General features: G+C 36.5%; 2 protein-coding genes across 3 annotated transcripts in view; one reads left to right on the top strand and one right to left on the bottom strand.

The window, feature by feature from the left end:
• Positions 1 to 3070, bottom strand: part of LOC141400054 (uncharacterized) — a 47462-nt gene extending 44392 nt beyond the window's left edge. Inside the window, exon 1 of the mRNA XM_073979458.1 lies at positions 2534 to 3070. Within this exon, the coding sequence (XP_073835559.1) occupies positions 2534 to 2603 (70 nt within the window). The 5' untranslated portion in view covers positions 2604 to 3070. The remainder of the gene's footprint in view (positions 1 to 2533) is intronic.
• LOC141400055 (uncharacterized) overlaps positions 1 to 26459 on the top strand; it is a 207784-nt gene that overhangs the window by 98872 nt on the left and 82453 nt on the right. The gene's annotated exons all lie outside the window — the stretch shown is intronic.

Raw genomic sequence — 26459 nt, 5'->3', positions numbered from 1 at the left:
GAGATGACATTGGCACACCCTTCTGTAGAGACGAGCAAGGCAATGTGGTAACAAATACAGATAGTGTGTTCAGGACATGGATATATAATTTTTCCATACACTGAGGATATCAAACACAAGCAAAAGCGATGAGTATATCACAGATCTCATCCCAGAAGGAGGTATAGAGTGTATATTGCCTGGCAAAGATGAGATAAAGACAACAATAAATCGCCTGAGAAATAATAAGGCAACAGGAGCCGATGGCTTACCCGCCGAGCTGTTAAAGACTAATAAGCATCTAATCGCATAATAATGCATCTGCTAGTTAGCACCATCTGGCAGGAACAACGTGTACCCGATGATTGGCACGTGAGCGTCCTGTGCCCTGTCCACAAGAAAGTAGTTAAAACTGTGAGCTGTGTTCGATATTTTATGAACCACTGAAGCCTATGGTTAATGAAATAATACCAATGCGGCTTAAGACCAGGCAAATCTACCATTGAACAGATAGTTACCATGGGGCAAATCATGAAATAACTCCAAGGGATGCAGATAAAGACTACGATGACTTTAACTGATACCCGGTCTACCCTGTCCTCAGTTAAAATGGGAAAGAACCTCTCCGAACAGCTCAATACCAAAACAGGTTTCAGACAAACAGGCAGCCTTTCGTGTGACCTCTTCAAAATCCTGCTGCAAGAGGCTAGAGGCGAGATGCAAACGATAAAATAAATGACACAATATATCTAAATAGCCAAATGTTATTTGCTTATGCCGACGACATTGCCATCATGGGTCGATAAGATACCTAATACCTTTAAAAAAACGCGAAAGAGAATCTGCTAAAGTTACCTGAGCTCGGATCAACTGTGAAGTTGGTACCTACAATTTTGAGGTTATTAAAGGCTTCTTTTACATCGGCACTGACATACACACAATAAACAAGGTGGGCCAACAGATGCTACTTGTAAAGTAAAATATAACACTTTAAGTAAAAAATAACAGAGAGAAATTCTTTAAAAGATATACGGAGCAATCTGCGTTGATGGTGAATATCGACGAGGCTTGAATTAAACAAGTGGAAGTCGAACACAACAAATACGGTATCAAAAATACGGTACTAAAAGTAACAAATGGAAGGGAGTGGAAAACGTTTCATAGTTTTTCTAAGTTGGTAAATCCATTGAATAATAATCCAGAAGGTAAGATGATTTCGAAAAAAAACTAGGAAAAAATAGGTTTGTTATTCTGTCTCTCGAACCCGCATTAGCCCCCTAAATTGCGTGAACATCCGATCAAAATTACGACCTGCGTGATTACAACGTTTAGATGGACGGACGGACGGACATTGATACCCCCATCGACTCAGCTCATCGAGACATTCATTTTGGTATATATAAGTATAGGTCTATTACATTTATACCATTATTTAGATGTGTTAAAAACTTTTTGGCCAAAACCAACTTATATTAAAAATGGATGTAAGAAACTTTTTCCAAAATACCATGGCTTTTAGTAAGTATATTAGCCATAGCAAAATTAATTCATATAAGAAACACTCTTATAGAAAATAAAAGCATATAAGAAATATTTTCGACACGCCAATTCTGAAAATCGCCGTTAGAATAATTTTATACAGGGACATTGGCAACCTTTCAATTCGTGAACAATGACGGCAAGTTGCACCAAACACACCTGCATGTAAACTGTGTATGAATGAGTTTGAAAATATTTTTTGTGTCCAACACCTGCAAGAACACACTATTTTTTAATTTTTTGACAAATTTATAAATTTAAAAATTGTACTCTTTCAGATTCCCGTGAATTCCCAGGAAAAAAACCCTAATTTGATACCAAATACCCTTAGTTGTTGACATGTGTACATATTTTAAAATTCTTAAATCCGCGTAAGTTAGATGGATATTTGTGGGATCGGTTACGCGAATAACTACATATTTATCCATATTAGTCCTCAGATAAAGGACTGTACGAGCATTTCCATTTGATAAATGTTTTAAGTACGATATGTCAAAGCGCTGTAAATGTACAATTTTATGTTTCCTACAATATATCCATATGTGTACTTAAAACTAAATAGACGACCGACTGAAAGTTCGTAGGAAAGATACACTTAATTATTTGGAACATTTCATTCCAGGAACATATGCATGTATGCATTTTTATGTATTAAAAATAACTTATGATGACTTTCATTGTTTTTAATAGTTTAGTATTTTTTTAAGGTTGGTGTCGTGGTAATTTTATGCACATTTTTTCCAATTATTGAATTTTAAATTTTTTTCCACTTATTTTTGTTGAGTGTATTTTTTAGTGCGATTAATAAATAACTCAGTGATATTTCATTTTGATTAATAATCATTTCATTGCACATTTCACAATATTATATAATGATTATAATTTTTTTATTTGTTATTAACACATGTCAAAAGTTTTAAAGTTCAATTGATTGGTTCATTTTTTTTAAGTTGTTTTGTATCTTTTTCTCACAGGTCACATGAAAATCCTTTCTTTTTGTTTTATGAACACCTACCGATTCCATTATTCGCACACAGGACTAGAAGTCCCACCGCGAGCAAATAAGGACTTTTTCGGGACAACATTATGCCCAAAAAAATCGCATGGATTATTCGCGTCCAAAAAATTTAGTTAAACTGATTGTTGCGGTCAAAACTGTTGTCTTTATATAGACTCGGTACGAAACAATCGGAAATATCAGCAAAGTATATCTGTACACAAATTATTAGTTTATAACATAAAATCCAAAATATGTAGGTGCTAGTACGATAGGCATGATAACATTCGTCCGTCCACACATTCGTTATTGGCCAAGTTTTTATTTACGACAGTCAGAATGCCAGCTATTTATTCCTGATCATTGTGATTAGACTTATCATATGCTTGGTTATTCGTTTTATGACTTTCTTCCAATGGGCATATCGTTATTAATTTCGGACATAAAACAATGAACGTTTTCTTGTTAAAGAATGCACAAGGAAAATACAATATTTCGCATTTGATTTGTTATCGAAAACAGTTGATACTCCGATTAGATTTCAATGTTGAGTGTAGAAATACTACCTTTGCTTTTAACTTGATTCTGTTACAAATCAGCTTTTGCAATTTGTAACAGTGTCCAATAACTTTTCCTAAACGTTTCGTCATCGAACAAATATCAGCACTGTTGATATCAGCGAACTGGGCACTCAATAAATTTGGTTTTTATTTTCAAATAGCTTGAAGTGATTATGTACTGTATTTATATACACAAACATTTGTATGTACTTACTTCTGAATATATTTCATCATATAAGTGGTGTATATTAAAAGAAATTCAAAGTAAAATAACCCGGTAATAGGAAGCTAAATCGTCGTCAATTTAAATGGATTTTTATCATTAAATCCGAATAATACATCGTTAAGATAAGAAAAGTTTTAACAATATATGTATATTTCCTTAATTTAATTAATTAAAATTAAAACAAAATAAAATGTTTGTTCTATACGCGATCTGCCACTCCCGGAAAGTGGATAGCTGCGAAAATAAAAAAACTGTTAGTCGATGGTCAGACTAGCAAGGTTTCTTGAAACCAATTTCGTTAAAGTTTCTTTTCAAGTTTCGTTAGCGTCCACACACGTTAACGTGAAATTTAAGAATTTTGCGTGTCCTCTTTATTTTACCATTCGCTTCTCATACCAACAAAAACAAAACAAACATAAATAAACTAAAAAAACAACACAAAATATTATTAGTTAAATTTTCACAATTTCATTAATTAAGTGTTTTTATTAAATCTTTTTATGCTTGTTTTGTTGTTAACATATTTACTTGAGAAAATAAAAATGAAAGAAAATGGAAGAAAAAACTTGCAACGAATAACAACCCAGCAAAATGTTCGATGCCAAAGATGACATTCAATCATGGGTGCAACTGATCTAGAATGTCATCTTTTTAGCATCTTCATCGATGAATTTTATATGAGCGTGGACCCCAAAAGATGACGTTCTTTTCTGGATCCTAAGCATGTCATTTTAACCAATGCGTTGACATGTCATTTCCACCAATGCTTTGGCATGTCATTTCCACCAATGATTTGACATGTCATTTTCACCAATGTCTTGACGCGTCATTTTCACCCATGCTTTGACATGTCATTTTCACCAACCCCTTGGCATGAAATTTTCATGTCTTGTTTGGAAAATGGAAATGCTGTATTGAAATGTGGTTTTCATGAAAAACAAAACTCTTTATTAATTCAAACGAATTCATGAAATAGCAACAATTAATTTATCAGTTTAGTTTTTCAAAAGTTTACATCCAAAATTGCAATGTAATCACCACCGCTGCAACGCAAAAGATAACTTCCTCCGTTCTCCGCAACTGATATTCTTTCATCTTACAAAAGATTTTTTCAATTATCTTCCCATCACCAGTTCAGATTTCAACATGGACTCCAAATGCACTCCTTTAAGTATTTTTATTTCGTAAATTACTTTTATTTTATAATTTTGTTATTTTATAACAACATTTTGGTAATTTATACTCTTTTGTTTAGTGACGGAAATATGTAGGGATCTACAACCCGGCTTGCTTTAGGGATCTCTAAGAACAAAATGTAACGAACGGGGAGGAGAGACTTTTTATGGAAAATACCATTTATGCTTAATTAATTTATTTTTAATTGTTTCTTTCCAAAAGTAGTTTCTTCTTTTTTTTCAGATTCTTGTTCCTTTTCGTTTCGGACTTTTTTTCAAATTCCAAGAAGCGAGATTTGATTGATTTCATTCTATGTCAGATTTAGAACAGACAAGGGAACTTTTAAAATAGCAATGTGTGCAGTCCGATTCTATTTTTAGCTCGATGGTTGGGACTTCATATAATACCAATTGTTTAGAAGTTTTAGTTGTTTGATATGCAGGAAATGTAAGACAACATCACGACGACAGTTCTAACAACTTTGGTCTGTTCCAGAAATTGCAAGAATCTACTTATTTTTACTACGATAACAATTTTTCCTTTATGTTATCGGAAAAAATAGTAAAAATTAGTAGATTTTTGCAGTACTGGAACATACCAAAATGAAAATAAACAGATGTGTAAATAAAAACACAAACATCATCTCTATTGGATCGATGGAATGGGTACAAATGCTGATGAAAATATCGGATCTTTCATGACTTCCTTTGCATTGGTTCAAATCCTAATGAAAAGATCGGATCTTTCACGACTTCCTTTGAACCAATGCAAAAGATGACATGAAATCACGTCATCGCAAAGAACCCCTTCCGTCAAATTTTGCTGGGAAGAAGAGGCAACACAACAAACACAGAAAACCATGTACATGGGTTTCACTACTTCATACCCCTCGCCTATAAACTTGACGTCGCCATGTTGAAATCGTGCTAGTCTGACCATCGACTTAGAGAATGCGAAAAGGAAACGAAATATACAGTTTGTCAAGTAATTGTTTTCGAACCAAGAAAACTAACATTTTTCTGTATAAGTTTATGAAAAATTACTGATAATTGTGATAAAAATGTCGGGGTTTTGGCAAAAATTAGTTGGACGACTTATTTGGGACAAGATTGGATGTATAAATAAAAAGTTAAACCACGTAGTCCAACAAAAAATAACGAAAACCAATAACTACATGTAATGCAAGTTGTCAAATAAATGTTTTCGAAATGTAATGGAGGTTCCAATATACCCCATATTTTCGGTAAATACTTGAAAATCAGGACAATTTATGAATTTTATTTTTAACAGGGAGTAACTACTAACAAGTATCAACAATATTAGACATCGAATATCCTTCTAGGAGGGTTACCATATGGACCAAGGGAGTACCAGGTCATATTACATGTAAACAGGGTCCTATAGGTTTTAAACCGGGAATATCTGAAAACTAAGACGTTTTATGAGTTTTTTAGTTCACTAGGATGGATTGCCAACAACTAAAATAAATATTACCTTCAGAATAATTAAATCGGGAGGGTTGCAAGATGTACGAAAAAGGTCCCAGGTTATATAAACAGTAAACGAGATCACCTGTGTCTCAAAACAGGGCACCGAAGTTTATTGTTTCACTTAAAATTAATTAGGAGATAATAACATTTCACGAAACTATCGGAAATACCGCAGTAAGATACCAATATTGCTTAGAAATGTATGGGATACAGATCTCGACAATGTTTAGAAATGCCTACTACGACCTATTGGACTCACTTCGTGGACTCTGCAGTACTACTGTTGCATATTTTTTTATAGGAAAATAATGCTGACGGCAAAATAATGCTTCAGTGTTACCATGGAAGCCAAAAAACTTGGAGAATTCCTCTGAACTGGCTCTAAACAGTTGAAATCGGATGTCCATTATAAAATCATAATAGACTGACAATATCTTGCATATGTATTTCTAAGCGATATTTGTACATTTATGTCATATTTTGGTTTGTTTTGGAGAATTGCCTTATCCATTAATTCAATTTGAGTTAAATAAACAAATCTTAAGCCCTGGTTATGGATTCAGGTGGTCTCATTTACTGTTTATACAACCTGGTACCTTTTTCGTACATCTGGCAACCTTCCCGATTTAATTATTCTGGAGTTAATATTTATTTTAGTTGATGGCATTCCATCCTAGTGAACTAAAGAAAGTCATACAACGTCTTAGTTTTCAAATATTCCCGGTTTAAAACCTATAGGACCCTGTTTACATGTAATATGACCTGGTACTCCCTTGGTCCATATGGTAACCCTCCTAGAAGGATATTCGATGTCTAATATTGTTGATACTTGTTAGTAGTTACTCCCTGTTAAAAATAAAATTCATAAATTGTCCTGATTTTCAAGTATTTACCGAAAATATGGGGTATATTGGAACCTCCATTACATTTCGAAAACATTTATTTGACAACTTGCATTACATGTAGTTATTGGTTTTCGTTATTTTTTGTTGGACTACGTGGTTTAACTTTTTATTTATACATCCACTCTTGTCCCAAATAAGTCGTCCAACTAATTTTTGCCAAAACCCCGACATTTTTATCACAATTATCAGTAATTTTTCATAAACTTATACAGAAAAATGTTAGTTTTCTTGGTTCGAAAACAATTACTTGACAAGCTGTATATAAACAATATTTAATACGGGAATGGTGAATACAGAAGATTCTGTTGTACTAAGACCTATTTTTATTACCAATATTTTTTTCGATTGTAGTCAGAATTTAAAAAAAAATCTGCCGTATCGCATCCCTACACAGCTACCATATTTTTTATTTCGAATTTCCAAAACTACGTATCATGTTGCAAATTTCAGATTTGACTCCTGGTTTTACCCCTTCACTAACACAGCATTCCCTTCCAGTAAGAATTTCCAAACACTAAACTTTATCTGACCCCTTCACAAGTGTATTGTAAAAGAAGAACAAATCTATATATAGAAAATTTTCTTTAAATTTGGACCTTGTCCAGCAAAATATTCGATGCCAAAGATGTCATTCAATCATGGGTGCAAGTGAGCTGGCATGTCATCTTTTTAGCATCTTCATCGATGAATTTTATATGAGCGTGGACCCCAAAAGATTCTATTTATTTCTGGATCCAAAGCATGTCATTTACACCAATGCTTTGACATGTAATTTTCACCAATGCTTTGGCATGTCATTTCCACCAATGCTTTGGCATGTCATTTTCACCAGCCCTTTCCAATGACATTATCATTGCGAAGAGAGTTTTAACAACGTTGGTAGTGATTTCGAGTGTCCGACAACATTAAGCCTATTGTAAATAGTAATTAAGCCTATTGTAAATATTGTAAAAAATAAATAAAAACTTACTTACTTACTTACTTAGTTAGCCCATTACAGAACATTTGTTCCATAGACCGAACTAAGAAAAGATCTCCATTCGTCTCTGTTTTTCGCTTGACTTTTGGAATACCGCGCCTTTCCATTTCTTCATCCAGAAGAATTTTCCTCTCAAACACACCAAGCACTGCCTTATCTGCTTGCGCAAGTACCCATGCTTCGGAGCCATACATTAGCACGGGTAGTATCAGCGTTTTGTATAGTGTTATTTTTGTTTGACGAGATATGGCTTTGTTTTTAAATTGCTTACTTAGACCATAGTAGCATCTGTTGGCCAATACAATTCTTCTTCTTATTTCACAACTGATGTTGTTTGTTGTGTTTATGGCAGTGCCGAGGTAGACGAAGTCTTTAACTACCTCAAAATTATAGGTACCAACTTCCACAGTTGGTCCGAGCACTATGGACGCTTTGCGCGTCGACACCATCAATTTGGTCTTTTCGCCGTTTACCGCCAGACCCACTTTCGCAGATTCTGCTTCGACCTTCCTAAAGGTATCAGTTACTTCCTTTACTGATCGTCCCATGATGTCTATGTCATCAGCATAGGCAAGTAACATGTGGCTATTGGTGTAAATTGTGCCATTTCTTTCGACATTTGCATCTCGTATTACCTTTTCCAGCAAAATGTTGAATAGGTCACACGAAAGGCTGTCTCCTTGTCTGAAACCTCTTTTGGTACAAAATTCTTCGGAGAGGTTCTTTCAAATTTTAACTGAGGACCTAGTATCAGGTAAAGTCATCTTACAAAGCCGGATGAGCTTTGCGGGGATACCAAATTCAGACATTGCGTGGAATACCTTTGATCGGAGGGGACTGTCGAATGCTGCTTTATAATCGACAAAAAGGTGAAATATGTCGATCTGCATCTCTTGGGTCTTCTCTAGGATTTGCCGCAGGGTAAATATCTGGTCAATTGTGGACTTGCCAGGTCTAAAGCCACATTGGTATGGTCCAATTATTTCGTTGACCATTGGCTTTAGTCGTTCGCACAATATCCCTGACACTATCTTATAGGCAATAGGGAGAAGACTTATGCCCCTATAGTTTGAGCATACAGTCTTATCTCCTTTCTTGGGGACGGGACGTCGGGTACGCGTTCTTCCTGCCAGATGGTGCTAACTAGCTGATGCATACACCTTATCAGCGCGTCGCCTCCGGCTTTAAACAGCTCGGCTGGTAAGCCATCGGCTCCTGCTGCTTTATTATTCTTCAGCCGGTTGATTGCTGTTTTTACCTCATCTTGGCTGGGCGGTATACATTCAATACCATCTTCTGGGATTGGATCTGTGGTATCATCGTCTTCGCTACTCAATTCAATTCAATTTATTTAACTTGTAATTCAAAGCCAACCGACCCATCAGTGTAAATTACAAAATGCATAAGAATTGCTTAACCAAATAAAAAGGAAAAACTACTCGAAAAATATAATGTAAGACCAAGAAACTAAAAACTAATATAAAAATATGCATACCAACAATATATACAGATTTACTTTGAAGCTACTCCAAAATAATTTCATTCAATATACATACAACATCCAAATCTCACATGACATAACGTCACTTAAGCAAAAGTAATACCTAATAATAAATATATATATATATATATATATAATATCTAAGTGCACTTTCTAAAAAATCAAAAAAGGAGGCAAGCAAATACACAAAACAGATGAAAAAGTAATATACTGGAAGAATACAATATTAATGTCACTATCTGTTCAATGGTACAACGGCACGTACCGAAGTGAAATGCCGGATAAGAAATTTAGTAAACGAATTAACCGATACACTAAAATTTTTTAATTGGTCAGGCAATGCATTAAAAATACGGATTACTCTAATAACAAAAGAATTCGACATAAGAAGAGAAGCATTCGGCATAGTCAACTGATTCAGACGCGTAGAGTGCAAAAAACAGAACGTCTGTAAAAAAAATAGGGGAGTTTGGTTCTTAATACACTTGAAAAGCAACAACAACAAACGTGACAAAATTATTAAAAGGCCAAGGAATTGAACAACATAGGGTGTAATATGCGTACGACGATTCAACTTGTAAACATAACGAACGGATCTATTGACCGCCAGTTGAATAAAATCCAATATTCCTTGCGTGGTCCCAGAATAAACCTCCAAACCATACATAATTGTTGGCAAAATAATAGCACGTGCAAGTCTCAACCTAACTTCCAAAGGCAAGTGCATATCAGTATTGTAAAGACACCTTAAACTGAAATTAACTTTCGACACCAAGAAACAAACATGTTTATCAAAAGAAAGCTGGCTATCCAAAACAACACCCAGACATTCATAAGAAATACTAATATCAGTATGATTATTACTGGAAAAATATAATGCTTTAGTTTTGCTGGGATTAACTCTAAGGTTATTCCTCAACATCCAAGACACTAACATATCCATCACAAGGTCTATTTTGGATTGAGCAACTTGAGAATACCGAGTGTCACCTTTGAAAAGCATCTGTATATCATCAGCATATGCATAGAGCGAGCACCAACCACTTAGCTTAGGAAAAAGATCATTCATAAAAATGATGAAAAGTAGTGGACCCAAGACAGAGCCTTGTGGGACTCCACTCACAACTGGCAACATGCCACTGTATCTGCCACCAACGCAAACAATTTGGCTCCGATCCATCAAATATGACCGAAGCAGAGAACACGCACTATCAGAGAACTTATAGATGGAACCAATTTTACTCAACAACAATGTATGGTCTACTCTATCAAACGCCTTTTCTAGGTCCAACGAGAGTAAAACAGAGAACTTGGTACTAGAACAACTGCCACGAATAGAATCCGTCAAACCTAAAAGTAATGAGGTCGTACTCCTATGTTTCCGAAAACCACATTGAGCATCATCCAACAACTTATTAGAGTCCAAATACAACAGAATCTGCATTTTTATGACATGTTCTACTACTTTAGATAAGATTGGAAGCATTGAAATAGGGCGAAAATCATTAGAACATGATCCTTTCTTCCTGATTGGAACAATTTTCGATATCTTCCAATCATCTGGATAAACTGAAGTTATCAAAATTGTTTACACAATATGCAAAAAATGGCGGGAGAGAAACGGGTAAACTTTTCTAAGAAATTTCAAAGAAAACCCATCTAACCCCGATGCATTGGCTTTAACCATAAAAAACGCTTTATCTAATTCCAAAATGTCAATACAACAAAAGAAAACCCTTCCCTACCAAAAGTCTGAAATTGACGCACTCCATCAGACACAAATCATCGGCATTAAGGTCACAATGATAAGAATCGGTGTCCAACAACCCCTTAGATTTTACAAACCCCCAAAAATCCCTAGAATTAGAAATATTTTTAAATAAGCTAGAGTGGACCTCCATTCTTACTTTTCTAATCATCGACTTTGCCCTATATCTCGCCTTACAATAGTTTTTCCAGTTCAAGGCAGTCTTGTCCAGTAAATACGCCTTAAAAGCTAAATCTCTAATTGAAACAAGATACGTAATCCGAGAATCACTAAACCAATCATCATTCTGATACCTCACCTTTCTCCTCTTAATAGGAAAAATGGAATGCAAAGACGCGAGGCATTCCACAAAAAATCCCACTGAACATTTACATTATTAGTTGAATATAACATTGAAAAATCACACGAGAGAACAGCATCCCGTATATCCTCAGAACTCACAGCATCAAAATCCGTAAACTCAAAATATTGGTCAACCGAATGTTGATTTAAACTCAATGAAATGGTCATTTTTATTTCATTGAGTTTAAATCAACATGGTCAGAAATGCCAGGACAAAAAAATTGCTTCGATAACTGGACATCAGACATGTTAGAAACCAAAAAATAGTCCAATAATGACGTGGAACTGTGGGGAACGCTAAAGTGGGTTGGCAAACAATTGTGAACAATAGAAAGATTTAACCTCATACAAACATCCCTACAACGCACCGAAGAGGAAACATTGAAAAGATCTGTATTGAAATCACCCATGATGATAATATCAGAATATTTAACTACCAAATCAGAAATTTCCTCTTCGAAAGCAGTTAAGTCCCCGTGAGGAAGGTAAACGACACCAACCAAGACTTTACGAGAACCAAGTGACAATTCCACAAAAAGACATTCTGCTGTGCTACACCCAGAACTCTTATACACGACTTTAAAAGCAATTGACTTCGAGATAAACAACGCAACACCACCGCCACTTTGATTAAGGCGGTCATTTCTAGAACAGGAGTAGCCGGAAATTGAGATTTTTTTAGATGAGACGTCTGGCTTGAGCCACCTCTCAGTAACACCAATAATATTTACAAGACTGGATTCAAATATATTACGTATTTTAAATTAAAGCTTCTGCAATTGAAATGAGCCAGATTCAAATTATTTTTAGAAAGTGCACTTAAAGTGGAATGCAAAAAAGAGCTATGCTGACGGTATATTAGTTAAATTCATAAATTCACAATGCAAAATCGAAAAATTAAAAAAAACATGACTATACGACAGGAATCTTTAAATTTGGAAATAATTCTGCACACTCCTGCGCATTCAAAACCCTAGATGGAGCATCAGGGAATGAAAGGAGAACACTTGGATCATCACCATTCCTCAGAACATATTTAGCAATACGCCCTTGCTGGCGAAGTTTCCGACACCGATACACCAAGTTAGCAGCAGGGGATGTTAAATGATCATTCAGGTACAGGCGAGAATTAGTTTCACTGTTCAATACCTCACGCAAAAATATGGAACTATGACGGGAATACTTTGCCATTATCATGTCTCTAACATGTACAGAATTAAATTTAGCCAGGACAGATTTTCCATTGTTAATGTAACAACAGTGGTGAACATCGTTATAATCAATGTTTACTCCACACACTCTGGCAATCTTAACGATTGGCTCGCGCAGATTTTTTATAGCCCGAGGAAGTCCATTAATGAGAATATCACTCCTATTAATCCTTCTCTCAAACACAAGATTGTGACGCTCTATAGTTAATAGCCTTTCATCAAGGATCTGCTGCATACCCAATAACCTTCTTTCGTAAGTGCACAGGTCCTCCTTCATCTACTGAATGTGTGACATAATCTCAGACTGATAAGCATTGACCATATCACGCAAAAGCACTTGAAAATCCACCATACATTTTTGCACATGTTCATCAATTAACCTCCTCATGGAAGCAGCAAGGTCATCAAACATCTTCTTATTCAACTCCTCAATAGACGAAGTAACCTTGGCAAAAAAAACTATCAGAGAGAGGCATTGTAATATCTTTTGTATTTACGAGCACCTCTGACGTTTTTGAAACAGACGATGTTCACATGCACATTGCAGCGAACTATTCCCATCAGAAACTGAGGTACTCTCAGGCTTGTCGATACCCTCACTACAGGCCACTAACGAACTGGCACCACCGTCTAATGTACTCAGACACGAATTCGCCACACTGCATTTAACAACATCGTCACTCTTTTGCCACATTTTTATACCCTCCACCATAGTATGGAGGGTATATTAAGTTTGTTTTTCCGTTTGTAACGCATTGAAATACTCATTTGCGACCCTATAAAGTATATATATTCTTGATCAGGGTAAAATTCTGAGTCGATCTGTGCACGTCCGTCCGTCCGTCCGTCCGTCCGTCTGTGGTAATCACTCTAGCATCCACAAAAATGGAGATAGGACGCTGAAATTTTGGGAAGATGCGTCTTTTGTTTGCAGGCAGGTCAAGTTCGATGATGGGCTATATCGGTCCACGTTTTGGTATAGCCCCCATATAACGGTACCCCCCGATTTACGGTATTTTAACGTTTTTAGCTACATTTTCAGACCAATTTAGCTATAATTTGACATTTAGGGTTCTTAAGTGTCAATAAACTTATATAACAAAAGTTGTGAACATAGGTCCACGTTTTGGTATAGCCCCCATATAACGGTACCCCCCGATTTACGGTATTTTGAAGTTTTTAGCTACATTTTCAGACCGATTTAGCTATAATTTGACATTTAGGGTTCTTAAGTATCAATAAACTTATATAACAAAAGTTGTGAACATAGGTCCACGTTTTGGTATAGCCCCCATATAACGGTACCCCCCGATTTACGGTATTTTGACGCTTTTAGCTACATTTTCAGACCGATTTAGCTATAATTTGACATTTAGGGTTCTTAAGTATCAATAAACTTATATAACAAAAGTTGTGGACATTGGACCACGTTTTGGTATAGCCCCCATATAACGGTACCCCCCGATTTACGGTATTTTTACGTTTTTAGCTACATTTTCAGACCGATTCAGCTATAATTTGACATTTAGGGTTCTTAAGTGTCAATAAACTTATATAACAAAAATTGTGGACATAGGTCCACGTTTTGGTATTGCCCCATATAACGGTACCCCCCGATTTACGGTATTTTGACGTTTTAGATACATTTTCAGACCGATGTAGTAAAATTTGACATTTAGGGTTTTTAAATGTCAATTAACCTTTATAACAAAACTTGTGGACATAGGTCCACGTTTTGGTATAGCCCCATATAACGGTACCCCCCGATTTATTGTATTTTGACGTTTTTAGCTACATTTTCAGACCGATTTAGCTATAATTTGACATTTTGGGTTCTTAGGTGTAAATAAACTTATATAACAAAAGTTGTGGACATAGGTCCACGTTTTGGTATATCCCCCATATAACGGTATCCCCGATTTACGGCATTTTGACGTTTTTATCTACATTTTCAGACCGATTTAGCTATAAATTGACATTTGGGGTTCTTAAATGTCAATAAACTTATATAACTAGTGGACATAGGTCCATGTTTTGGAATAGCCCCCATATAACCTTAGCGCCCGATTTCAGGTATTTTGGCGTTTTAAGTCACATTTCTAGACCGAATTAGCTATAATTTGGTATTTAGGGTTCTTAGTGACCCAAAAACCTATATTCGAAAAAATTATGAACATAGGTCCATGTTTTGGTATAGCCCCATATAAGGGTACCTCCCGATTTTCGGTATTTTGAGAATTTTACCAACAAGTTTTAACCGAATTATCTGTAATTTGAACATTTGACATTTGAAATTCTTAGTGGTCACCACACCTCTCCACCAAAAATTGTCAAGAAAGCCCCCATATAACGGTACCTCCCGATTTTCAATAATTTGATGATTTTAGCTACAATGTTAAACTAAACTAGCAGCAATTTGACATTTAAAGTTCTTAGTGGTCACAGCACCTCTCCATCAATAATTGTCAACATAGGTCCATGTTCGGATATAGCTCCCATGTAACGGTACCTCCCAATTTACAGTAATTTGGCAATTTTAGCTACAATTTTTAACAGAACTAACTGTAATTTGACATTTGAAGGTTGTAGTGGTCACCACACATCTGCATCAACAATTTTCAACATAGCCCCAATATAACGATACTTCCCGATTTTCGGTACTTTGAGGATTTTACTTAAAATGTTTAACCGAACGTAGGTCCATGTTTTGGTATAGCCCCAAAACAAACCTCCCGATTTTCCGTACCTTAGCTTTATTTTTTGGACGAACTGATGATGACATTTGAAGTTCCCACGTTATGTACCGATTTTCGGTATTTTGAGGATGATAGCTAACATTTTTAACCGAATTAGGCGTTATTTGACATTAAAGGCTCCCATCAAAAACTGTCAACATAGGCCCATGTTTTATTATAACCCCTATATAATGGTACTGGTTTTACATGGCTGAAATACTCAGGAAATGTCGCCAACATTACTGAGGGTATTTTGCCACCGTTGAAAAGTTTTTTTGATGTTGCCTGGCAGGGGAATCGAACCCAAGACCTTATGTGTGCAAGGTGGGTGTGCATACCATTGCACCATAGGCACCATAAAAAAGGGCCTCCCGAATGAAGCATTTTATGTACATTATCTGACATTTTAATGTACCCACTTAAAGTTGGGGACAGGAATGAAAACTAATTATTCCATTTTAGTTCAGAATATTTTATGGTGGAGGGTATGAAAAGTTCGGCCCGGCCGAACTTAATGCTTTTTTACTTGTTTTATTTAATTTAATTTATTTATTTCAGTCTATAGAACAAAGTATTCCTTACAGACTATGATACTTAAACTAAACATTTGTTTAAATCTAGATATTTATATTCACCTCATTAAAATTTAGTTACAAAATACAGTTTAAAATCATCTTTGGAAATGCAAAACTCTATAAATTTACAGTATTTTTTTTTTTTTTTTGAAAATTTATGTTAGTATCATTTATATAGCGAAACGCTCTCCCTAATGGGCTATGGATGGCATAATTTACGCGATGAATAGGGATGTTAAAAATATTAATATACCTCATCTGCCTCGGAGGAACATATAATGGAATTTGTGAAAGTAATTCATCAGAATCTATTGTATTGTTAATCAAGTCGAAGACAAAAAGAGCAGACTGACGATGCTCAAGGGTTTGCAGACCCAAAAGTAAACATTTAGAAGCATATGTGTGAGAACCGGATATAGGAAAAGATCTTAGAGTGTAATTCACAAACTGTCGTTGCACTCTTTCTACGCGTGACGCATGAATTTTGCTGGGCGGATCCCAAATATTGGACGCATATTCGACCATAGAACGAACAAAAGCATTAAAAAGAGTCGTTAGGGTATGAAAATCGGAAAAATCTTTGCCATTCCTTTTAAGAAAAGAAAGCATTTTATATGTTTTAGGTAGAATATAATCAACATGGGGTATGAACGACATACCAGCATCAAAAATTATTCCAAGGTCTCGAATTGAACCAACAGTTTTCAGAGCATATTCTCCCAACTAGAAATTACATTGAATAGGATGATAGGATTTGTGAAATGATAAATGGAAACATTTAGATAAATTGAGAGATAGTTTATTATTAATGCACCAGTTTAAAACATTATCCAAATCTGATTGCAAGTTTGCCACATCTGCTAAAGAATCGACTTTAAAAAAAATCTTAAGATCGTCAGCATACAGTAAAAATTTAGATTTATTAAAACAGAATGATATGTCATTGATGAAAAGATTAAAGAGCAAGGGCCCTAACACACTCCCTTGCGGAACACCTGAAGTTTGAAGATATTGATGGGATATGAAACTCCCTATCCTTACTCTACAAAATCTCTGAGATAAATACGAAGATATCCAACGTAAGATGTTTGAATGCAGACCAAGACGTTGCAATTTGTATAGCAATATGGAATGTGATACTTTATCAAACGCTTTCGAGAAATCTGTGTATACTGACTCCACTTGACTACCTTGTTTTATTGCAGATATACAATATTCGCTAAATGTTACTAAGTTAGTGACTGTAGATCTCCCAGCAAAAAATCCATGTTGTTGGGTAGAAATAATTGCTTTTGTTTTTGATATTATATTTTCAAAAATTTTAGATACACACGGTAATTTAGATATAGGCCTGTAACATGTCACGTCATCTTTTCTCCCATCTTTAAAAATTGGTGTAATATAAGCGGACTTCCAACAATTCAAGAATACTCCCTCTTTTAGAGACATATTAAATATGTGAGATATAGCACAAACAATGCTTTTAGAACACTTTTTTAGAAAAAAAAAACGCATATACCATCAGAATCACATTTGGTATCATATTTTAGCTCATTAATGGCTTCCAACACTTCCTGCGTACTAATCATAAAATTGCCAATGTTCAAGTTTGTTTCTGGTATATTAATTGCAACATCATTAATTGATGGAATTTCAAAATTAGACTTAAAATAATCTGCAAAAAAGTTTACGGCTTCCGCGCCCGATTGTGAAGTTCTTCCATTGAACCTAACAATGGATGGAATATCGCTTTGTTGCTTCTTTGATTTAATGAAGGACCAGAATGCCTTAGGATTTGATTTAATTTCATTCTCCTTATTGTGTAAAAATTGTTTGTATAGAAAGCTGTTAAGAAAATTGAACTCACGCTGATACTGTATAAACTTTTGTTTATCCTCTTGACATTTAGATTTATTAAATTTTTTATGAAATTTGTTGCGAAGATTTTTTAATTTTGTAAGATTGTTATTGTACCAAGGTTTCTTATACATTCTAGATTTCTTTTTTGGTACATTTTCAATGAGAACATTGGAAATTGTGTTTAGGAATATATCATAACAATGACTAGTGGAAAAATTAGCAAATAATGACATCCAGTTCACCGCATCAAATATAGAGTTTAGCATTTCAAAGTTACATGCATAAAATGTTTACCATTCATGTCAGAGGAGGTTCCGCTTGTAGTAGACGACAAAACACCATTATTCAAAACCACATTCCCAACAGGTGTGTTGATAAGACTATGGTTCTTACGACTGTTAGTGGGCTTAGAAACAATTCGCTGACCGCCACACGGAACAGCCCCAGTGGACAAATCATTAGTACTTGAAATTTTAATACTTTTCCTAGAAGGTGCAGAGGAATTAGTAGAGTTGTCAACAGTGCCACGCCGGCCAGTTGGCACCACACTGCTCACACGGCAGCTGTCGCAAGTGTAATCCAAATATTTCATCTTTTTTAAGTCACAAACAGCCACGTTGATACATTTCGGATGAAATAAGTTGCTACATTTCCCACATCCAATACTGTTAACAGCACGGCTCATTGTTTTCATGCAAACCGGGCATTTCCAAGATCTCGTGTTATTCATGACTTCAATAATAAACAAATTAAACACTTGCACAAAAAACGGTAACACAAATGCGCAAGTATGTGTGAGTGTGTGGAAGAATTGTCAAAAACGAACAGCAAGCAGCCACAAATAAAAGCAATGTTCCAAAAGTAGATGAAAAACTCCAGTAATGGCAAAATACACCAAAAATCCGAATACTGCAACCAGAAAATTATTACAGCACACTACTCGGGTCCAAATTAATAAATTTAACTACTAAAAGTTCAGGTTTTAATTTAATTTTTCGAGGAGCACAATAAAAAACTCAGCTGCTCATCACGACGTAGCCAGACCGTCCCAACTATTGGATACCAGCAGATTAGAGAAATGTTCCTTCCATTTCCTGAGCACGCTATCTGTATCTGTTACCAGATTACCTTGCTGGTCTCTACAGGAGGATGTGCCTGTACCAAAGCCATCTGTTTGATGTTTCACTCTTTGGTAGAATTTTCATTCTCTTCATTCTGGCTCCTGTACATCTCGATTTTTTCACACTCCCGCTTTTCCATTTCTCTCTTTTTCTTGCGGAAAAGACGTTTCTCTTCTCTCCTTTTCTCCCGATATTTCTCTCGCGCGCTACGCGTTGCTACTGATTGCAAAGTAGCTCTATATGCCGCATTTTTCTCCTCGATAGCAGCACGACACTCCTGGTCATACCATTAATTCCTTTGTGGAGGTCTCTGGAATCCAAGTATGGATTTTGCGGCTGTTTGCATGGAGTGGGCAATATGTTGCCATTGTGTTGTTATGTTATCGGGACAAGGAGTGCTCGCGTTAAGCAATTGGGCTAGTTGATTGGAATATGCTGTGGCTATCTGTTGTGTTTGCAGCCTATCGATGTCCAACTTCCGCGTTGAGTCTGTTCGTGCTTTATTTGTAACGTTTAGACGGGTACGTACCTTTGCTGCAACAAGGTAGTGGTCCGAATCAATGTTTGCGCCTCGGAACGATCGTACATCCAACACGCTGGATGAATGTCTTCCATCTATTACAACATGATCAATTTGATTGCTTTGTTCTTTGAAAGCCAGGTGCTCTTATGAATATCGAAATGATTAAATCTGGTACTGCTTACTACCATGTTTTTTGCAGCTGCAAAGTCTATCAGTCTCATACCATTGTCAGATGTTTCACTGGAGACTGAATTTCCCGACTGTTGGGCCAAAGATATCACCTAGAATGATTTTAATGTCATGGGCAGGGCAACGGTCATATGTTTTTTCTAAGCGCTCGTAAAATATATCTTTGGTCTGTTCGTCCATTTCTTCAGTGGGAGCATGAGCACAAATAAAGCTGATGTTGAAGAATTTAGCTTTTATTCGAATTGCAGCAAGTCTTTCATTCACTGGGGTGAAGCTGGATACCAGATGTTTTAGTCTTCGACTAACTACGAATCCGCAACCAAACTCATGATTTACGTCACGGCATCTATAATACAGTGCGTCATCTTAGGTGTTGTTGTGACGCCTTTCCCAATCCATCGTATTTCCTGTATGGCAGTAATATCGGCCTTGTACTTTTCAAGTACGTCTGCCAATGCGAAGACTCCACCTTCTCTATAAAGGGTGCGAACATTCCAGGTGCAGATTCGCAGATCATGGTCCTTAAAACGTTTGCGGGGTTCGTCAACTTTAGAGGTGTTTGTTTTTCTTTTCTTTCGTTTTTTCATAGTAGGATGTTTTTTCTAGGGGAGGGTTACTAACCCGACGCCCAAACCCAAGTTTTTAACGTTCTTATGGGTGAACGCGCGGCACATGTTAGCTCACTACCTTTAACGGGTGTTAAAGGCAGTTCCCCAGGTGACACCACGGGCAGGTCAGTGTCCACTTGAGATGAAAGAGGGACCAAGATATATCCTGGGTTTTGCCATGTTAAAGCCGGTCAAGACTGTTGCTTGGTATCATTCATCCCCTACGTCACCCAAATAAAAATATAAATAAAAACACAAAATTCATTTCTATTGGATCGATGGAATGGGTTCAAATGTTGATGAAAAGATCGGATCTTTCACGACTTCCTTTGCATTGGTTCAAAGGCTAATGAAAAGATCGGATCTTTCACGACATCGTTTAACCCAATGCAAAAGATGCCATGAAATCACGTCATCGCATTAAACCCCTTCCTTCAAATTTTGCTGGGTGAATACTCAGAGAATATAAAAGTTTAATTTAAAAAATGTCCACTTTTGAAGATTTAGAGTATTTTGAAGATCTTCTGCACATTTTCCAACCGAAATTCGGAATTTGTGGCATGAAAGGTTAGAAAAACTTTTTTACAAAAAATTGTACTTAATGTGCACGGGTATGTCAACCGTATATAACGGAAAATTTTTAGGAGCCATTTCAATTTAGGATTTTTTAATATCAGGGGGTAAATACCTTCTAGTTAACAAAATTGTCGCATTGGACCACGTTTTCAAATTTACATACCAAAGTGGCCAGAACAAAAACATTTTTTGAAAAGATACTTCACGTTTGACTACTTAATTTCAGTACATTATTTAGAAACTCCTTGGCGTTAACATCAAATCAATGGAACAATATTCAGTACAATTTTTCAAACTCAGAACTTTGTCTCAAATTTTAGAGTGATCTTCATAACAAATATTTTTCCATTTCGTATTTTTTGTACAAATAGCGTATTTCCAAATTATATAATCCTAGCTTTGTTCCTACACCCAACACCAAATTTAGTACCTTAACTATTTAAAATGGTTTTGGTACCAACATGTTACCCAACTTTTCGTACACATAGGTAAACGTTTCAAAAATGACTTCCTTATATTAAACATATATCCTAACCCCAATTCACTTTTCCAGTTTTACCAGTCCCCTTGAAACCCATTTGAGGACTATTTAGTAGTTTTTGTATAAATAGGTACGAATTTTCAAAACCTCCTCCCTACCTCCACTCTAAACACCAATTGCTAATCTAATACCAAATTTCAAAATTCCAGTTCTACCCTTTACGAAATCATAAATTGTACAAAATTCTATACCATATAGCAAATACCAAAAGGTACCAAATTTTGTAACATTTAGCACTTTTCGTACACGATTTTGCAAAATGTACTTTAATATCTCAGCTCTATCCGTTCACCTAAACCCAAATTATAGCCAATCCCAGCAAAAATGTGGATCCGGTAGTCATTACGTAACCCTTTACAAAGTAATGTAAACAAGCTTCTTTTCGCATTACAAGTAATCTGAAAAGTAATGGGTTACTTCTTAAAACATTTACAAGGTAAACCTACTTACTTTACTCCCCACTAAGTAATGACGACGGTGGCACAGTGAGTGTGTGTCCGACTATAAATCCTAGGGTTGTGTGTTCAACGCCCACCGTCGGCAGGCGAGTTTTTTTTTTTAATTAAAAAATAACAGTTCGTGGTGCACATGTGTACTGCACATTTAAGTTTTTAAGCAACCCTTAATATTCGTGTGCGTGGCATAGTGTGTAGTGTCTTTGGCTAGAAATCAGAGGGTTCATGGGTTCAATTCGGGCAGACAGCGAAATAAAATAAAGTAAAATAAAAGTAAGATGTGTGATGAAATTAAAAACAAATTCTATACATCAACTGTCTAAAAATATAATTTTTTTCACCTTACTTTTCAACCTCTAGTGGCCACAGAGTAACTAGTTATTCTAGTGGTCATAAAATAACTACAAAATGAGTGCGACATGCCCTTGTAAAAATAGTGTGAAAGAAAGGAGGTTTGAGAGTAGTTACGGCTGCCAAAAATCCCTTACGAAACCCATGATTTTGGGAGGACTTTTTTTGCTGGGATGTAGTTCCATTTAGCACTTTTCAATAAGTACGAATTTCCAAAACTACCTCAATCCTATACTTCAACAATAATCTGTTCACGCAAATACAAATTATAGCGAATTTCGTACCATTTAGTACTACTTCGTGCACATTAGTACGATTTTCCAAAGCTACCACCATATCTCAATTCTATATTCCAACAGTAATCTTAATTCAAAATTTCAGGATTCCAGCTCTTCAAATCCAAATCATACTAAACTCACTAGGACACTTAGGACTTTTCGACCTTTGGTACATCTTTCTTACTCTTCATCAATGACCCCCATTCCAAATTTCAGGATTCCGGCCCTATTCGTTAACCCTTATCCAAATTGTACTATATTTAGTACCATTTAGTATTTTCCGTATACTTTTAATTCGAATTTCCAAAAACCTTTCTGTTTTACTCTCCATCAGTGACCTTCATTCCAAATTTCAGGATTCAAGCTCTATTCGTTCACCCAAACCCAAATTGTACTAAATTTACTACCATTTATTACTTTTCGTACACTTATAGTTCGAATTCCAAAAACCTTTCATTTTTACTCTTCATCAGTGATCCTCATTCCAAATTTCAGGATTCCAGCTCTATCCGTTCACCCAAATTGTACTAAATTTAGTACCATTTAGTACTTTTCGTGCACTTATAGTTCGAATTTCCAAAAACCTTTCTTTGTTACTCTCCACCAGTGACCCTGAAAACACTAATTGTGGGTGTTCTCACTAAAATGAAGGGCGGTTGGGTTTCTGCTGTAAGCCTCGAAAATATTTCAGTATTGGAAATATTTTCCTCAAGATTCATCCACAAGGAAATATGGAAATGGAAAAAAGGAAAGAAAATGCGATGTATTAGAATTTGGAAATAAGAACAGTAATGGTTCTTTATTGAATTCAGTGAAACAGGAACGAACGCTTACCAAGGACCATTTGCTTAATGACGGATTTCTAAACTTTGATGATCACAGCACAGCCAAAACATTGGGAAAATGGCGGGACTACTGACTTCATCCCAACCAGTACCATCGGACAATATTCTTTGCATGAGAATCTTTGCCACGACGATGCATGGCGAAAGCCAGCCAGCAGGATCGAATAACTTGGAGATCTGAGACAGGATCTCCCTTTTTGTATATGAAAATGAAGAAGGAAACGGTGTTGTGGAAAAGAAAAAGGAATCAGAACTAGCGTCCCACGGAATTCCCAATGTTTTGGCTATGCTGTGATCATCAAAGTTTAGAAATCCGTCATTAAGCAAATGATCCTTGGGAAGATCTGCAAGAATATCTCTTGAGTTCGTTGTCCACTTCCGAAGAGAAAAGCCCGCGGATTCTAGAGCAGACTTGAGCTCATTACGGGAATTGATTGCGGAAGGAATTGAATGTGCTCCAAAAAGCACATCGTCGACGTACATGAAATCTCGAATAATCTCACTTGCAGTTGGATATATATCTTGAACATCGTCAGCAAGTTGGAGAAGGGTGCGAATAGCCAAGTACGGAGCACAATTGACACCAAAGGTGACAGTTCGCAACTCGAAATCATGAATGGTATCACCTGAGTGGTTGCGGAATATAATTCGTTGAAATGGAGTATGATCTGGATGAACAAGAATCTGGCGGTACATTTTCTCAATGTCCGCATTGAACACATATCGGAAGAGACGCCATTTGAGAAGTAAAGTGGTCAAGTCAGATTGCAACACCGGACCAGTGTGCAAAACGTCATTGAGACTTTGACCATTATACGTAACTGAAGAAGCATTAAAGACCACGCGAACTTTAGTGGTCGAACGCTCTGGCTTAATGATCGCGTTATGCGGTAAATAATAATGGCGAGTATCACTATCAGTACACGGAGCCGGAACTGGAACCATGTGTTTCAATTGAACGTACTCATTGAGTACCTGATCATACTTTGGTTTGAAATCTGAATTTCGGAGTAAGCGAATCTCATTACGAAGGAATTGTGTTACGGCTTTTGAACGAGACTGACCAAGGCTAATTTTTTCTGAAAATCCTTGCTTGAAAGGAAGACGCACAACATAACGACCATCTTTATTCCTCTTGGTAGTAGAAACATAAAGCTCCTCACAAAACTTGTCGGAAACTGAAGGGAACTTTCTTTTAGGAAGGCTCTCCACCTCCCAGAATGGCAAAATACACCAAAAATCCGAATACTGCAACCAGAAAATTATTACAGCACACTACTCGGGTCCAAATTAATAAATTTAACTACTAAAAGTTCAGGTTTTAATTTAATTTTTCGAGGAGCACAATAAAAAACTCAGCTGCTCATCACGACGTAGCCAGACCGTCCCAACTATTGGATACCAGCAGATTGGAGAAATGTTCCTTCCATATCCTGAGCACGCTATCTGTATCTGTTACCAGATTACCTTGCTGGTCTCTACAGGAGGATGTGCCTGTACCAAAGCCATCTGTTTGATGTTTCACTCTTTGGTAGAATTTTCGGACTTCATTCTGGCTCCTGTACATCTCGATTTTTTCACACTCCCGCTTTTCCATTTCTCTCTTTTTCTTGCGGAAAAGACGTTTCTCTTCTCTCCTTTTCTCCCGATATTTCTCTCGCGCGCTACGCGTTGCTACTGATTGCAAAGTAGCTCTATATGCCGCATTTTTCTCCTCGATAGCAGCACGACACTCCTGGTCATACCATTAATTCCTTTGTGGAGGTCTCTGGAATCCAAGTATGGATTTTGCGGCTGTTTGCATGGAGTGGGCAATATGTTGCCATTGTGTTGTTATGTTATCGGGACAAGGAGTGCTCGCGTTAAGCAATTGGGCTAGTTGATTGGAATATGCTGTGGCTATCTGTTGTGTTTGCAGCCTATCGATGTCCAACTTCCGCGTTGAGTCTGTTCGTGCTTTATTTGTAACGTTTAGACGGGTACGTACCTTTGCTGCAACAAGGTAGTGGTCCGAATCAATGTTTGCGCCTCGGAACGATCGTACATCCAACACGCTGGATGAATGTCTTCCATCTATTACAACATGATCAATTTGATTGCTTTGTTCTTTGACAGCCAGGTGCCCTTATGAATATCGAAATGATTAAATCTGGTACTGCTTACTACCATGTTTTTTGCAGCTGCAAAGTCTATCAGTCTCATACCATTGTCAGATGTTTCACTGGAGACTGAATTTCCCGACTGTTGGGCCAAAGATATCACCTAGAATGATTTTAATGTCATGGGCAGGGCAACGGTCATATGTTTTTTCTAAGCGCTCGTAAAATATATCTTTGGTCTGTTCGTCCATTTCTTCAGTGGGAGCATGAGCACAAATAAAGCTGATGTTAAAGAATTTAGCTTTTATTCGAATTGCAGCAAGTCTTTCATTCACTGGGGTGAAGCTGGATACCAGATGTTTTAGTCTTCGACTAACTACGAATCCGCAACCAAACTCATGATTTACGTCACGGCATCTATAATACAGTGCGTCATCTTAGGTGTTGTTGTGACGCCTTTCCCAATCCATCGTATTTCCTGTATGGCAGTAATATCGGCCTTGTACTTTTCAAGTACGTCTGCCAATGCGAAGACTCCACCTTCTCTATAAAGGGTGCGAACATTCCAGGTGCAGATTCGCAGATCATGGTCCTTAAAACGTTTGCGGGGTTCGTCAACTTTAGAGGTGTTTGTTTTTATTTTCTTTCGTTTTTTCATAGTAGGATGTTTTTTCTAGGGGAGGGTTACTAACCCGACGCCCAAACCCAAGTTTTTAACGTTCTTATGGGTGAACGCGCGGCACATGTTAGCTCACTACCTTTAACGGGTGTTAAAGGCAGTTCCCCAGGTGACACCACGGGCAGGTCAGTGTCCACTTGAGATGAAAGAGGGACCAAGATATATTCTGGGTTTTGCCATGTTAAAGCCGGTCAAGACTGTTGCTTGGTATCATTCATCCCCTACGTCACCCAAATAAAAATATAAATAAAAACACAAAATTCATTTCTATTGGATCGATGGAATGGGTTCAAATGTTGATGAAAAGATCGGATCTTTCACGACTTCCTTTGCATTGGTTCAAAGGCTAAT

Source organism: Musca autumnalis, unplaced genomic scaffold (genome assembly GCF_047663935.1).
Source record: "Musca autumnalis isolate F117 unplaced genomic scaffold, ASM4766393v1 scaffold_3, whole genome shotgun sequence".
In the NCBI taxonomy this organism is placed as follows: Eukaryota; Metazoa; Arthropoda; class Insecta; order Diptera; family Muscidae; genus Musca; species Musca autumnalis.
This window is presented reverse-complemented; position numbering and strand designations above follow the sequence as displayed.